This window comes from Hyla sarda, chromosome 4, assembly GCF_029499605.1.
Source record: "Hyla sarda isolate aHylSar1 chromosome 4, aHylSar1.hap1, whole genome shotgun sequence".
Taxonomy (NCBI): domain Eukaryota; kingdom Metazoa; phylum Chordata; class Amphibia; order Anura; family Hylidae; genus Hyla; species Hyla sarda.
Genome location: NC_079192.1, coordinates 415049255 through 415065577, shown reverse-complemented (window position 1 = coordinate 415065577; position 16323 = coordinate 415049255). Strand labels below are relative to the sequence as shown.

The following is a 16323-nucleotide window of genomic DNA, read 5'->3' as shown; positions in this document are numbered from 1 at the left end:
ATGGGGTCACAGGATTGTTTTCGTTTCATCATCAGTTTTTATCTCCTCTCTGGAACATTTTGTCTTCTTGCATAGATATATCAGGGTTTTTAATCTTCTATCATTATTCCTGTTTTAGTGTAATTCTCTTTGTTACAGAAAGGTGACGGGAACATCATGTGCCAGGTGGGTTAAGGTGAATAGTTAAATCTGTGGGCAAGAAAGATGGAAGTGTTATAGGGAAAGGAGAAGACTTGGCTGTGACATATGTGTGTTATGTCACTGTATTGTAAAGGATTCTGCAGTCACTGATACAGTATGGTTTCTACATTGTAGCAACCTGGCGCTGTTCTTACCATCACATATTGCAACATATTACAACCTCTCCAAACATCTGATTGGTCAGGGCTCCAGGAGGTGGAGATAAGCCACCCATCTTAAAGGGGTTGTGCGCTGCTCTGGCTTTCGGAGCTCTGCACGCAGCGTCCGGAAGTTCATTACTCCGAACGCTGTGTGCGGGCTTCCGTGTTCGCGGCCGCCGGGTGTGACGTCACGCCCGGCCCCCTCGTGACGTCATGCCCGCCCCCTCAATGAAAGTCTATGGGAAGGGGGTGCGACCGCTGTCACGCCCCCCTTCACATAGACTTTGGTAGAGGGGGCGGGCATGACGTCACGCCCGGCCCCCTCGTGACATCACGCCCGCCCCCTCTACCAAAGTCTATGTGAAGGGGGGTGTGACAGCGGTCGCACCCCCTTCCCATAGACTTTCATTGAGGGGACGGGCATGACGTCACGAGGGGGCGGGCATGACGTCACACCCGGCGGCCGCGAACACGGAAGCCCGCACACAGTAAGTGTAATGAACTTCCGGACGCTGCGTGCGGAGCTCCGAAAGCCAGGGCAGCGCACAACCCCTTTAAGTGAGTATTCAGAAGGTCGGGTTTTTAATTGCAATAATTTAATACAAAGCCAAGTACAGATCATAACCAGTGAACACACAATTTATTTCTGGCTTTATATTCAATAAGTGCAATGAAAAACCTGAACATGTGAACACAGCCTGAAAACCCAGACAATCCATTTAATGTTTCTGTGGGCTCTAAATATTCCTCTATCTATCTACCTATCTCATATCTATCTATCTATCTATCTATCTATCTCATATCTATCTATATGTCTATCTATCTATCCCTATAATATCTATCTATTTCTATCATATCTGTCTGTCTATATATCTTTCTCATATGTCTCTCATATTCCTTTATCTATCTATCGATCTCATTTCTATCTTTCTATCTCATATCTATCTACCTACCTAAAATAGTAAAAGAACAGCACATCCAGGTCCAATATAGTCGTAAGGAGGTGCTCGCAGATCCTGGATCCTTGGATCAAAAATTATTTAAACAGCAGAAAAAATCTTGTCCACAGCACCAAATTCCATAAAAAGTGTAGGTTTTATTCCATAACAGGTGTCAATACAGCAGCAACGTTTCAGTCAGCTCAACCTGCTTGAGAAAGGTCAGGTTGAGCTGACTGAAATGTTGCTGCTGTATTGACACCTGTTATGGAATAAAACCTACACTTTTTATGGAATTTGGTGCTGTGGACAAGATTTTTTCTGCTATCTACCTACCTACCTATCTACTTATCTCATATCTATCTATCTCATATCTATCTATCTATCTATCTATCTATCTAATATCTATCTATCTATATGTCTATCTCATATCTATCTATCTCATATCTATCTATATGTCTAATCAGAAAAAGAGGAATCCGCAGCACACAAAATTAAAGTTAAAAAAACTTGTGATTTATTCCATATCAAAAAGTGTTTTCACAGCAAGTGACGTTTTGACTGGGCTCCACCAGTCTTTTTCAAGCAGTGCTATCTTCCCATTGCTATCTATATGTCTATCTATCTTATATCTATCTATTCTACACCAAAGAAAGGAACCGCAGCACTCCAATAAGATGAATGTGTAAATGTTTATTGACCTGACATCAAAAAGCGATGTTTCAGCTGCCCGCTTGCAGCCTTACTCAAGCTCAGCGATCAGTGATACTGACAGAGTATTTATACAGGAAGTGTACAGCAATTCAATTAATTAACAAGGTGCAAACAATTTACGATAAAAATGATTCTGCATTCAGTGATACATATAGAAATAAAGTACAGGCATAAAATATGTAAAAAGTGTAGAGTGCACATATTGGATGCTTCATATTCATTCCCGGCTTCTCCTTTTTTCAGTATGTCGCCTCCTCTTGAATGTGATCTAAAAATAGATAAAAACATTGGCATGAGATACAAAGTTATGATGGAAAATACAAGATTGGCATAAATGATAAAACATTTACATAATATATACATAGGACACTGATGGTTGCTAACGGTAACGTACAATATAATAGCCCATTCCTTTAAGATACATTTAAATTCCTGGAGTTACCACAAATTCCAAATTTAAGCCATGGGGTCGCAGGGAGTTGAGTCTGTGGATCCAACGCAACTCACATTTTTTTTAAAAGACTGGTACGGTCTCCACCAAATTTAAGGGGGGGGGGGGGGGGGAATGTGGTCAAGCAATGTAAATTTCAAGTCTTTCTCAATATGTCCAGCCTCTAAAAAATGTTTGGAGACTGGTAGGTTAGGATGTTGTTTTTGTTATTGAGTAACGGTGTTGGTTGATTCCATGTTTAAACATGAGAGCAGTTTCACCTACATAAATGTAATTGCACGGGCAACTAAGGACATAGATCACGTACACGTGAGATATGACCGGATTGGAAAAACCTGACCCGTGCCTGGGTGTACAAAGTTGGGACCTTTAATCATATACCATCATATATCATTGTGATCATGGATCGGTCCAAATACATTGCAGAAGTCTTAAGACAGCTCAATGACAACACCACATATCAGCTACTACAACAGGATCCAAGACCACAAATAGAAAACAAAATTAAGATAGTACTATAGGATGCCCTGTCAGATGGCATTATTGATGAATGATACCAATACCTTCTGGTATCCCATCCAAAAACTCCACTTCTATACATCCTGCCTAAAATACTGATTGACCCTCCCGGTAGACCTATTGTCTCCGGGAGGGATTCTGTTACAAGTCACCTTTCCATCTTCCTAGACCAAGTACTCAGGTGTTATGCTACTACAGCAAAATCATACATTCGACACCTTTGATTTCCTTGTACAATTGCAACAAGTAACAATTTTAGATGACATTATTCTAGCCACCTTAGACATTTCCAGTCTCTATATCTCAATACCTCACGATCAGGGAATTCAAGCAGTACATAATGTCATAGCCCTAGATTTCACTCCAGAAAAAAAGGAATTTTCGGATTACTTTGCTTACGATCATTTTGGAAAATAATTACTTCTCATTTAACGACCAACTGTATGCCCAAATAGTGGGGACCGCTATGGGCACTAACGTGGTGCCCACTTATGCAAACATCTTGGTGGGTGCCATGGAGGAGTCCTTCATCTATGTATTGCCCCACTTCAGCCATGTACTGAGGTGGTGACGATACATAGATGATGTGTTCCTGTTCTGGAGAGGCAGCAAGACTGATTGATTTACAACTATTTCACACTTTTTTGAACCAGATTAGTTCACACATTCAATTCACACTTACCTGGTCCCACACTTTTGTGGACTTTTCTCGAAAATCAACTACACACAGATCTCTTTACTAAGAGTACAGATTGTAACTCCTTATTGAAATATGACAGCTACCATCCTAAACATGTTGCACGCTCTCTGCCGACATGCCAAATCATGAGGGCTCGACGTATTGTCAGCAGAGAGGGCAATATCATACCGACATTGGAGACCATGGCGAAAAACTTCACAAGTAGGGGCTATCCCTCTGCCCTAGTAGAACTAAGTAAACAGAAAGTTATGGTAATGGTTAGGGAACACCTACTTTCCACCACAAGATCCACCAAATCCATTATATGTCTACCATTTGTTACAACTTACAGTCCCAGTGCCAATAGAATAGCCAATACAGTGAGGAAATATTGGCACATCATCCAAAATAGCTTTCCCGACATTGAAGAATTCCAGTCTCAACCACTCATGTCCTACCGGAGACCCCTAGCCAGGGCTGCCATCAGGAATTCAAGGGCCCCTTACACAGGTCAAGGCCTGGAACCCCCCACCCCTCCTCTCACCGTGGAATGCGCTGGATATTATAGTATCGGGCTCAGAAAAATATCACTCCTGCAGTGACAAAATAATACCATCATACTGTAAGAAAATAAAACCACAATACACAGACCAGTATCACTAATAACACCCCTCTACAAGGGACATATAATTGCACCACACCACCACAAGTGCCTGAAGTTCTATACTGCGTATGCGCATGCGCAAACCGCAGAGCTTGCGAATACTATGGTTATGCGATGCCACCTGTTGATTGGTCTATTCTGTTCATGTGATCTATGATGCAGATCTGGCCCCACCGATGTGCAGGCACGTCCTTTCGCCTGCATCGGCGCAGTGGATCTTATCCCACGCTAACTTACAGTCATACCGACATGTACAGTTGAATGGTGAGTGTTCTGCCCCCAATATCTGACCGGATCTATGTTTTTAATTGCACATGCACCTCATATTTGGTAAATATGGAGAAGTTAAAGGGTGATAACTTATTGTTTACACATTTTATATACATAATGCACTTTTCTGAATCACTGATGTACACATGGAATCCTGTACAGTGACCCCCCGACCTACGATAGCCCCGACATATGATCAAATCGACATACGATGGCCTCTCAGAGGCCATCGCATGTCGATGTCAGCATCGACATAAGATGCTTTTTTATGTCGGGGCCATCGCATTAAGTGCTATCCGGCAGCGCCAAATGCTTAAGCTGCTGCCGGATAGCAGCTTAATGTTCCCCGTGTGGTGCGGTAAGTATTACTTACCCCTCCATGATGCTCCGGGGTGCCCTCCGGGTCCAGCACTGGTCTTCCGGTGTCTTCTCGGCCCTCTCCGATGACATCAATACGCTGCTGCGCACGTCATCCAATAGGAATGGCGTACGCAGCGGCGTAATGACGTCGCTACGCAGGCCCAGTAAGGCCTTGCGGAAGAAAGCAGAGGACCGGAGAAGACAGCAGAGGACCGGAGAAGACAGCGGAGGACCGGAGAAGACAGCAGAGAGCCCAGCGGAGGCCCGGGGACACCATCTCGAGCGGCGGGACAGGTGAGTACAGCTTCCTATACTTTACATTGCACGAATCCCTCAACATACGATGGATTCAACAAACGATGGCTCATTTGGAACAAATTACCATCGTATGTTGAGGGACCACTGTATATGCTTGGATGATATGTATGCACTTTATATTTTTATGGATTTATGTAAATTGATTATCTCACTAATTGAGTGATGTACTAATTAAGTGATGTCATTTGTGGCTATTTAAGAGCCAGTGTTTGTTCATTGCACTATGCCTGAAGATGGTGGTGTGAGACTACCAAAACATTGCACTTTTTAGTAATTCTTGCTAAAGATGGAATAAATAGCCACTGAAGACACTTTTGTGTGCTGCATTTTTTTCCTATTTTATCTATCTATCTACTTATATCATATCTATTTATCTCATTTCTTTCTTTCTTTCTATTTTACACCTCCACTATAAACTGGATGGCGGGAGTTTCCCTGTGATTTTGAATCTTTGAATAGAAGACAAGAAATTATAAAGTTATCATCTGCCTGTTTAGAGAAGAGGTGACCCCTATCCAACAGCACATAGAGTCATCAGTTCAACTGGGTGACCTCCAGCACCAGCAGCCTCATTAGATGACCAGGTGCAGTGATCAGACTCCACCCCCTCTCTCTGCAAAGCCAGAGGATTCATGGGAAATGTAGGCAGCATTAGGAAATTATTTCAGTAATGGAATTGCAATCAATATGGCTGAAAACCATGCCTGCCACATCAGGTAAAACAGGTAAGCACAAGGCATACACAAGAACATAGAAATATAGAATGTTTCGGCAGATAAGAACCATTTGGCCCATCTAGTCTGCCCAATAGTCTGAATCCTATCAATAGTCCCTGACCCTATCTTATATGAAGGATAGCCTTATGCTTATCCCATGCATGCTTAAACTCCTTCACTGTATTTGCAGCTACCACTTCTGCAGGAAGGCTATTCCATGCATCCACTACTCTCTCAGTAAAGTAATGCTTCCTGATATTACTTTTAAACCTTTGCCCCTCTAATTTAAAACAATGTCCTCTTGTGGTAGTTTTTCTTAAATATGCTCTCCTCCTTTACAGTGTTGATTCCCTTTATGTATTTAAAAGTCTCTATCATATCCTCTCTGTCTCTTCTTTCTTGTTACATGTTAAGGTCCTTTAATCTTTCCTGTTAAGTTTTATCTTGCAATCCATGTACTAGTTTAGTATCTTCTCGCTCACGCTCACTCCAGCACAATACTCCACATCCCTTTTGGTTCTCCATTTTAACCACGGCAGAACCTTTACATTGTTCTCCAATAATAGCCTAGACTGAAAAAAATATGAATGTATAAATTCCTGAATTGCTTCTTTAAGGAACACTATCACATTAATGAAGATATAAACCAGATCAGAGGTCCGATATCCATGTTATAATAGGTCGATTAATACATTGAAGTAGAAATGAACAAGCTGTGCCCATTAAAGTGTACTTAAGCTTTTAAACAAACTTCTAACATACCATGAAGATTTGCCAGAAGATTGGATCAGTCTGAGGAATGTTTCCCTTCCATTCTGCTCTGCTCAGAAAGCTGAGTCCATAGACTCTCACTTTGTCTTAAAGGAGAACTCCAGACCATAAAAATTGTCCCCCATAGTGCCGTCAGTAGAAAAATAAAGATGAACATACCTTCCTCCGCTCCCCCGGGGCCTCCGGTAACCGTCTTCGGTCTCCGCCGCAATCCACTTCCTGGTTGCCGGTGGTCGGATGAATCAGCCAATCACCAGCCGCAGCGCAGTCCGACTCGGCCGGCGATAGGCTGAGCGGCAGTGTGACGTTTTCGGCCCCGGCTGCAGGTGCCGGTGTAGTGAAGAATTTTGTGTCCTGAAGCGTTTTCACACTGCCGCTCAGCCTATCGCCGGCCGAGTCAGACTGCGCTGCGGCTGATGATTGGCTGATTCATCCGACCACCGGCAACCAGGGAGTGGATTGCGGCGGAGACCGGAGCCGGTTACCGGAGATACCGGGGGAGCGGAGGAAGGTATGTACATCTTTATATTTTTACTACCAGGACAATTTTTATGGTCTGGTGTTCTCCATTAACATTGTTGCAAAATTTTGAAGATCACACAAATAACCCAAATTTTGAAGCATTTATATTATGTCCTCTTAGGCTGCTTTTACATTACGGCTGATGAATCTGGCTGGAAAATTTCAAAACGGGAGCTCCTGTATCCCAGTCGGACCGATGCCAACCAGAGTCAGATAGTTACTCTGGTCAATCAAAAACGAAAAGGTCCGGTGCTTGAGTCGGTGAATTCAAGAGGATTTATTTGCAGATTAAATACAGGTACAGGCCAGGTGACGCGTTTCGGCTGCTAATTCACAGCCTTAGTCATACAAAGGATAAAAAACACTAAGGTTGTTTAAGTAAGGAAAGAGAAGGAGGAGTCACTAATAGATAATGCAAGACACCTGTCTCAAGTGTTGGACACTCCCCTGTCTTCCAACCTTCCTCCTTTGACATTACTGTCACGATGCCGGCTGGCAGGAGGTGGATCCTCTGTGCCAGAGAGGGATTGGCGTGGACCGTGCTAGTGGACCGGTTCTAAGTCACTACTGGTTTTCACCAGAGCCCGCCGCAAAGCGGGATGGTCTTGCTGCGGCGGTAGTGACCAGGTCGTATCCACTAGCAACGGCTCAACCTCTCTGGCTGCTGACGATAGGCGCGGTACAAGGGAGTAGACAGAAGCAAGGTCGGACGTAGCAGAAGGTCGGGGGCAGGCGGCAAGGTTCGTAGTCAGGGTGGATAGCAGAAGTTCTGGTACACAGGCTTAGGACACACAAAACGCTTTCACTGGCACAAGGCAACAAGATCCGGCAAGGGAGTGCATGGGAGGAGGTCCGATATAGTCAGGGACCAGGTGGAAGCCAATTAAGCTAATTGGGCCAGGCACCAATCATTGGTGCACTGGCCCTTTAAGTCTCAGGGAGCTGGCGCGCGCGCGCCCTAGAGAGCGGAGCCGCGCGCGCCAGCACATGACAGCAGGGGACGGGAACGGGTAAGTGACCTGGGATGCGATTCGCGAGCGGGCGCGTCCCGCTGTGCGAATCGCATCCCCGACGGCCATGACAGTGCAGCGCTCCCGGTCAGCGGGACCGACCGGGGCGCTGCGGAGAGAGAGACGCCGTACGCGCTCCGGGGAGGAGCGGGGACCCGGAGCGCTAGGCGTAACAATTACAAAAGAAAGCCCAGCAGAAATATAGAGCATAGTTCACACAGGAGAATAGAAAAACGCATAAAATCGGCAAGTGAAAAAATTACAATAAAATAATCATATTATAAAGGGAGCTGGTGTATTCCAGATAGCAATATATGCTAACATATATAATATATAGCTCATAATATAAATAATGTTATCTATGAATAATAAGAAAAAAAATTGTAAATATATATAAATATTCTGAAAAACAGTGTCGGTAACCCAAACAAGTAATACCAAATTATGGCTGTAGTCACTAGCAACTAGAGAGAATATATGAAGAATGTAAAGATGAATCTGTTGCATAAAATACATGTTAATCCATAATATTATATTTACAGACAATATATAACAACCTGCATATATAAGTTCAACAATATTCTTATATTCTTATTTTGCCTGCGATTAAGACCATCCGGAAATCTGTTTTTTAACTTTATGATCCCAAAAATTTCTCTATCCAATAATTTTTTTAGGCATTACCACCTCTTGTCTTAGGGACAACTCTCTCAATTCCCTGTATATTAAGTGTGGAAAACTTCCCGTCATGTCTCTCGACACAATGCTTAGTTGCCATAGAGACATGATGGGAGGAAAAATGTGTATCCGGTATGCCGGATGACTGGTGACCACACCCCCTCCATTCATGTCTAGAATAGGAGGTGTGACGGCTTCGTACTATGCCCCCTCCCATAGACATGAATGGAGGTGGTGTGACGTCATGAATGCGGAAGCTCCAAGCTTCCGTGTTCCGGTTGCTGCCGCAGCTGGCCCGGAGATCGCGGGGTTCCTGCGATATGGCCTATCAAATGTTAGTAAAAAAAAATCATAAACATTTATCAAAAAGTCACCTGGGCCTCATTTACTAAGGCTTTTCCAAGCAGATTTTATAAAAAAGCAAAACATAGGGAAAAGCGCAATATTATTAAATAACATGTAAAAATACTTGTCAGGAAAAAAACCTAACAACGAAATCTACACTCCACTTTTAGTAAATGAGTCAGTAAAAACTGCCTAAAACTACATTTCATGGTAAAATGAAAGGTGTCATTACAATGTACAATTACATTAAATACACTAGTAAAGGCTAAGTTAGAACAATCATGTTCATCTATGTCAAGAAGATTCCTCAGTTAATAGACACTATAAGGAGGCATTGGATGCTGGGCCAATCTAAACCTCCTAAATGGCACACTTCCCTGTCCAACTGCGAAACTTTGCCTGCATAAGGGACTGGCTTTCTCAAAGAGTGAGGCCCACATTTATCATTGTAGATGTAAGTGAAGCATTTTTTTACACCCTTTTTTTGTGTGCTGGTAATGTGTAGGAGCACCAAATTTATTAAATGGTCACAGAGCATTTGATAAATTTTGTGTAGGTTAACATTTTCTGAAATTTCTCTCTTCACATACACCAAAAAGCTACGCCACGTCTGGGATGGTGTAGTTTTAGACACTTTTCAGTGGCTTTGCGTCTTTTTACAAAAAGGCGCAGTTCATAAATCCCTTCTATATCATGTGTATTGCCAAAATCAGTGGATTGCAACTCAAAATCAGTGGATTGCAACTCAAAATCAGCAGAAATGTGTCAACAAAAAGGCACAAAAAAGGCGCAAATAAACCCTGCTTGCGCCTTTTTGTGCCTTTTGTAGACACAAAAAACAGTCTAAAGACAATGATAAATGTCGGCCTGTGTCCTTTGGGGAGTTTTCACTCTATAACTTTATATGAAACAGAACTGTTTTATCCTGATAAACAGTTCCAAATCTCCTGCATAAACGAAGTGACATAAATGTGTATTAGGACTACTTTTGTCTGACTTCTAAGACAGCTGTATGAATCTGTCCTCAGTAGGCGCCCTCTAGTGGTAAGTGGAAAAAAACATTAAGTGTGTTTTATGAAAGGGGTGACCAATTCTTATCCCCCCCCCCCCCCCCTTCACCTCAAATTAGTACATAGTGAACAAGGTAACCTGCATAGAACCTCTCTGTATTAGCCTCGGCAGAGAACCTGCTCTATTAGGCACTGTAACTATGTAGAGCAGCTTCATCCAATGATGGGGTTAGAAAGACTAGCCTCAAAGTGATCAGCTGATGTTCAATGTGGCTTCATTGTTTGGACTGGGTTGTCCAAATTGGGACTTAAGCTAAAAGAGGCTACCCTATCAGCCGCCGGATATATTTACCTAATATGTTGGTCACTCAGTAGCGGGTTACACTAGATTTGAACTCGAATCCGTGCATGTACGATCTATAGAAAACGGGCCAAGTCATAGGGAAGATAAATATTTAGCTTGATTTCTCACTTAATTTAACCCCAAGCTGATATTTTTGGAAAGATGTTGCTCCTCCTCTTGAACTGTTGAAGTTCTCTGTGGGGAACTTGCTGGGGGACGATATGTAAAGGTTGTGTGATGGACCACAGTGCAAGCTCCAGTATAACCATGAAACTGATCGGGGGGGGGGGGGGGGGGGGGATAGATTGGCAGAAAACTGTGGATGTATTATATAACAGAAGTGAGTCAGTGTATTATGTAATGACACATGAATAGGACGCAGCCTATAATGCTGCAGGGAGTCAATGAGCGACATGAATAAGACAGAGAACAAGCAATAATTACATTTATAGAAGACCTTGACATGTGTTCTCACGTGAGTTTTGACTGTAAAACAGCTGCTTAACTCATGGTTCAATGAAGGTTACGATTCTAAAGTGTACCTGTCATGAAAAAAATTACTTTACATATAACATATGTTATAATTATTTATATTGTACCAACATATTATGCAGCACTTCTCATCACTCAAATTTGTCCCCATCCCCATTGGGGCTCACAATCTAAATACAAAATTCACCTATCAGTATGTTTTTGAACTGTTGGAAGAAACTGGAGTACCTGAGAGAAATCCACAAAAACAAAGGGAGAACATACAAATTCCTTGCAGATATTGTCCTTGGAGGCATTTTGATCCTAGGACCTCGGAGCTGCAAGGCTCAGTAGTGTTAACTGCTGAGCTACTATACTGCCCATTTTAAACATTTTGTTTGGTTGCAGTCTGTGTGTTTTGAGATAAATAGTAACATAGAAAATTAGAAAAAACTACCAAAAATTCTTAAGAAATATGTTTAACATAAAGATTTCAATTAAACAATAAGTCGTTTTCTGATGACACATTCCCTTTAAGACAGTAGAGCTTTGCAGGATGGGCTTTTGTTGTGCGGTTATCATGGATACTGAACCACCACTCTCCCAACACTGCAGAGAATTCTAGGTTTGACTCCTGGCTGGCTCGCCAAAATTATTATTTTTCCAGTTGTAAAATGCTTGCCAAAAAGTAACAATATAAATGCTGTAGAAGGATTTACAATGAATATAAATATATATAGAGACTTATTCAGAAAAAGATATATAGGGAGCTATATACACTAGAGGATTACCAGGATTGTGTGTAACCAGGACTGGCTGTCCCATTGACTCATGATCTCCTGAGTCTTTGGTGGGTCCAGATAACGAAAACAATTTGTAAGTAATAAGTAATCTCACCTTATACCTTCAAGATATCTTGCGTACAAGCTTTGCCCTAACCAGAGGGACATTATATTTGTTTGTATTGCTCTTTGAGCAATTTCGAGAGCCCCTTAAAGGGGTACTCCGGTGGAAAACATTACATTTTTTAATCAACTGGTGCCAGAAAGTTAAACAGATTTGTAAATTACTTTGATTTAAAAATCTTCACCCTTCCAGTACTTATCAGCTGTTGAAAGGAAGTTCTTTTCTTTTAAAATTTCTTTCCAGTCTGACCACAGTGCTCTCTGCTGACACCTCTGTCCATGTCAGGAACTCTCCATAGCAGTAGCAAATCCCCATAGCAAACCTATCCTGCTCTGGACAGTTCCTGAAATGGACAGATGTGTCAGCAGAGAGCACTGTGGTCGGACAGAAAATAAATTCGAAAAGAACTTCCTCTGTAGTATACAGCAGCTAATAAGTACTGGAAGGATTACGATTTTTAAATAGAAGTCATTTACAAATCTGTTTAACTTTCTGGCACCAGTTGATTTGAAAAAAATAGTTTTCCACCAGAGTACCCCTTTAACTGTTTATGCCTTGGTAGACCACTGGTCAGGCTAGACGATCCTGCTGCTTGGAGCCAACCTGCAGTTTTTCTCTGAAACTCCTTATGTAAATCCTCTATCTCAGGTACTAACTCATCTGACCATACTGTGTCTACATCAATTAACATCATTGTTACCAGCCACCATCTGCCATCACAGGTACGATGTGTCAAAACTGTTTGAGCTCTGTGCCTCTACTCTTTGGATGGCCACCAAGCGCCTTCCGTTTACCACCAGCCAAGGTCCATCAACTAGGGAGTGCCCCAGTGCACAAAAATGTACCATCTGTAGTGCAACCTTTTTATTTACATCTGTTGTGACTATTCAAGGCAGTACCAGGGGTCTCGGATCATACCACTCCAGCCATTGTACATTATAGGTTACCACCAGCTGCCCCCCTCCCCCCCATGTAGCTACCACAGGTGGTCATCGCAGGAGAATGTGACTTGCCTCCTCCATCACATCACACTGCACACTAGCAAAGAGCACAGGCGCACTTTGAAGGAGGCAGAATGATGGATATATTCTCCAAGCACCTCAACTCAACCCAATTTCAAGATCTCTGGTGTCACGTGAGACTAAAATGTTTTCTATATTCAGAAGTCAAAAAACAATCCTGTTCTCCTCAAACTGATACAACTACATAATTCAGTACAAGACCATGCATTGATCAATTGTAACAAATCTTTGACTGGTTACAGGGAAGGCTGTTAACTGCTGGATAACAATGTATTTTTCAGGATTGTAAAACTTATTTGTTAATAAGGAATAGCAGCCTTAAAGGGCTACTCAACCTCTAGACATCTTATGCCCTATTCAAAGGATAGGGGATAAGATGTCTGATCGCGGGGGTCCTGCCGCTGGGGACCCCTGTGATCTTGGCTGTAGGACTACAGACATCTGGTGCACAGAGTGAACTTTGATCTGTGCTGGATGACTGGCGATGCGGGGTGGAGGCTCGGGACATCACGGTCATGCCCCCTCAATGCAAGTCTATGGGAGGGGGCGTGACGGTCGTGAAGTCACAAGCCTCCGGCGCTGCACCTGACGCTCTAAACAAACAGCAGGACTCCCGTGATCAGACATCCCATCCCTATCCTTTGGAAAGGGGATAAGATGTCTAGGGGCAGAGTACCTCTTTAATGCAGAATGTGTGAAAGATCCATATAGCTCTCAGTTTATTCATTTCTGTTCAGTACAAATCTGTCCCACCAGCAAGATGTCTATCTCTGCTTTGCCGAGAAGAGAAGTGAAAATGCTTGTATAGGAAGTAGAAATTTATTTCGATGTCTTCAGCTAAATTGCACCTATTATGAAATTTTCCTAAGTCTTGGCTTTTTTTTTTTCTTGGGGGTTTTAACGCGAACATCTAACATGCTATTTTTGGGGTAAGTTTGCTGTTTTTGGATGAAAATTGATCTTCAGTCACTGCAGAGATGGAATGACGTACATAAAATTGTAAAGCTCTTCAAGGACGGACTCCTCGCGGGGCTATCAGCAGCAACAGTTTGAGACCCGAAACGTCAGCATCGCTATAGGACAATAATAACAACATTGTACTGTGAAAACAAAAGCTGGATTGAGGGCGATGATTTTCTTGCTACACAAGTAAAATTTCAGCTTATTGAGTTAACACAATTTCCACATAACATTCGGAAAAATAAACAGTCCAAAGATGGGACTTTTTTTTTTAAGGAAAAGAAAACAGCCCGGGAAGCATTTTGGAAGTAGAAAACTTCTGAGCTTGGTCTCAATTTCCATGAGAACATTTCCAAACTCATCCTATCATTTTGCATTTTGGGTAAAATTTTTCTTCCCCTAGGGGGTTAACCCCTCGGACGTTGTAACCGTCTTTCTGGAAATCTGTCATAAGGTCAAGGAAAGATGAATGAGTCACCCGGATGAATGCCCTACAAGGGTGAGCTGACACACCCAGTGGCAACGACTTTGCAACATTTCTTACTGACTGAATTGGTTTTACTATAAAGTATGCTTGAAGCATCGCCTTACCTAACTTACAAGGGGTACTCCGGGGAACTATACCCATAGCCTATCCTTTCCCTCTCATCCACCTATTTAATTGTCTAAATATCATTTATTAGCTATGTAGAGCAGTTTCCCCTCTTTGCTTGTCACCTACATGCATGAAGTGAGGGAATTAAATCATCCAGCCATCCACTCTGTCTCTGTCCTAATCCTTCTCTGAAAGCAGCCCCCACCCTCCTGAAAGAAACAGACCATGTGGTTTCTGTCCTTCCCTGATGAGTCATGCTCTTTTTAGTGCTAAGAACTAGGAGGTATGTGCAGCCTTAGCTAATCAGACACTGAACCTCTCTGTTGCTCAGAGCAGGAGGGTGGGGGCTGCTTTCAGAGAGTGCGCTGGCTTGAAGAGCAGAGCTGCAATGATTGCTTGCTGGGAGATGTAGGCAAGGGGAGGGAAGGATGGCAAAGAATATCAAGCAGCCAGAGAAAACAAAAGGGACCACAGGAACATATCCAGGTAGTGTGGTGTCTGTTGAATATTCATATATATATATATATATATATATATATATATATATATATATATATTTGTATTTATGAATGTTAAAAAAAATTCAGTGAATTTCCGAATTCTAACTCATAATCATAATGCCTGATGCTATGTAGTGTCTTCTAGTGCTGCGCCACATAAGCACATGTTAGGCGAGACAGGATGCATCTCTGTGCTTTTACATTGGACCAGAGGAAGGCGTACGCGAATGCCGAAACGTGTTGTCCATTCTTCTTACTTCTTTAATAAGCATCTGGAAGAATAATTGCAACATCTGGAAGAATAATTGTCTAGAGAAGAACTTGAGTCCTGTGTCATGCCAATAGTAAAACATCCTTAGACCATTCATGTGTGTGGTGGCTTTTCATCCTAAGAACACTGCCATAAATAAAGAATGTTATCCACCCATCCTCCAATAGCAACATCTCCCAACCATCCAGAAGCAATTTGGTGATGAACAAGACTTTTTCTAGGATGATGGAGACCACGTCACAAGGCAAAAATTATAACTAAGTGGCTCGATGAACAAAACTTTGACGTAATTGGTCCATGGCCAGGAAACTCCGAAGATCTCAATCCCATCGAGAACCTGTAGTCAATCCTCAAAAAGCAGAAGGACAAGCAGTGATTAGGAAAGAATGGGTTGTCACCCGTCAAGGTTTCGCCAAGCTAATGTCCAGCATGCCAGTGGGAATTGCAGAAATCTTGAAAAAGAAGAAGCATCAACATTGGAAATATTAACCTCTTCAGGACGCCGGGCGTATGCATACGCCCTGCATCCCGAGTCCTTAAGGACGTGGAGCATATGCATACACCCGTGGGAATTCCGGTCCCCGCCGCTAGCTGGTTGGGGACCGGACCGGGATGCCTGCTGAAATCATGAGACCCCCCATGTCGGCGATCGCAGAAAATCGCATGTCAATTCAGACATGCGATTTTCTGCTATTCCGGGCTGATCGGGTCTCTGGTGACCCGATCACATGGAAAAAAGGGATGATCGGAGCTGTCAGTGACAGCCCCAATCATCCTGAGGGATAGGAGCGAGATCGCAGTGCTGCGATCTCCTCCTATCCCCTGCCATTGGTCAGAACAGATTCTGACCAATGGCAGCGCAGGACAGTGGGTTGCCATGGCAACTCCCCGTTCTACCCATCCCTGGATGTCGGCAGAACGGGGGGAGATGATGGAGGCCGGTACCTGA

General features: G+C 42.9%; 1 protein-coding gene across 24 annotated transcripts in view; it reads left to right on the top strand.

Annotated features, from left to right (window-relative positions):
* Positions 1-16323, top strand: part of LOC130267707 (uncharacterized) — a 382496-nt gene that overhangs the window by 122837 nt on the left and 243336 nt on the right. For 17 of the 24 annotated variants that reach the window (XR_008843252.1, XR_008843250.1, XR_008843249.1 and 14 more), the window contains 2 exons: positions 5714-5979; positions 7385-7561. The exons of 3 other annotated variants lie outside the window; for them this stretch is intronic. Coding sequence is in view for 13 of the 21 variants with exons in the window: in XM_056517804.1 (XP_056373779.1) it covers positions 5925-5979; positions 7385-7561 (232 nt within the window). In the remaining 8 variants the exon portion in view is untranslated. The remainder of the gene's footprint in view (positions 1-5713; positions 5980-7384; positions 7562-16323) is intronic. 4 more of the 24 variants (XM_056517803.1, XM_056517800.1, XM_056517797.1 and 1 more) reach the window with 1 other exon arrangement.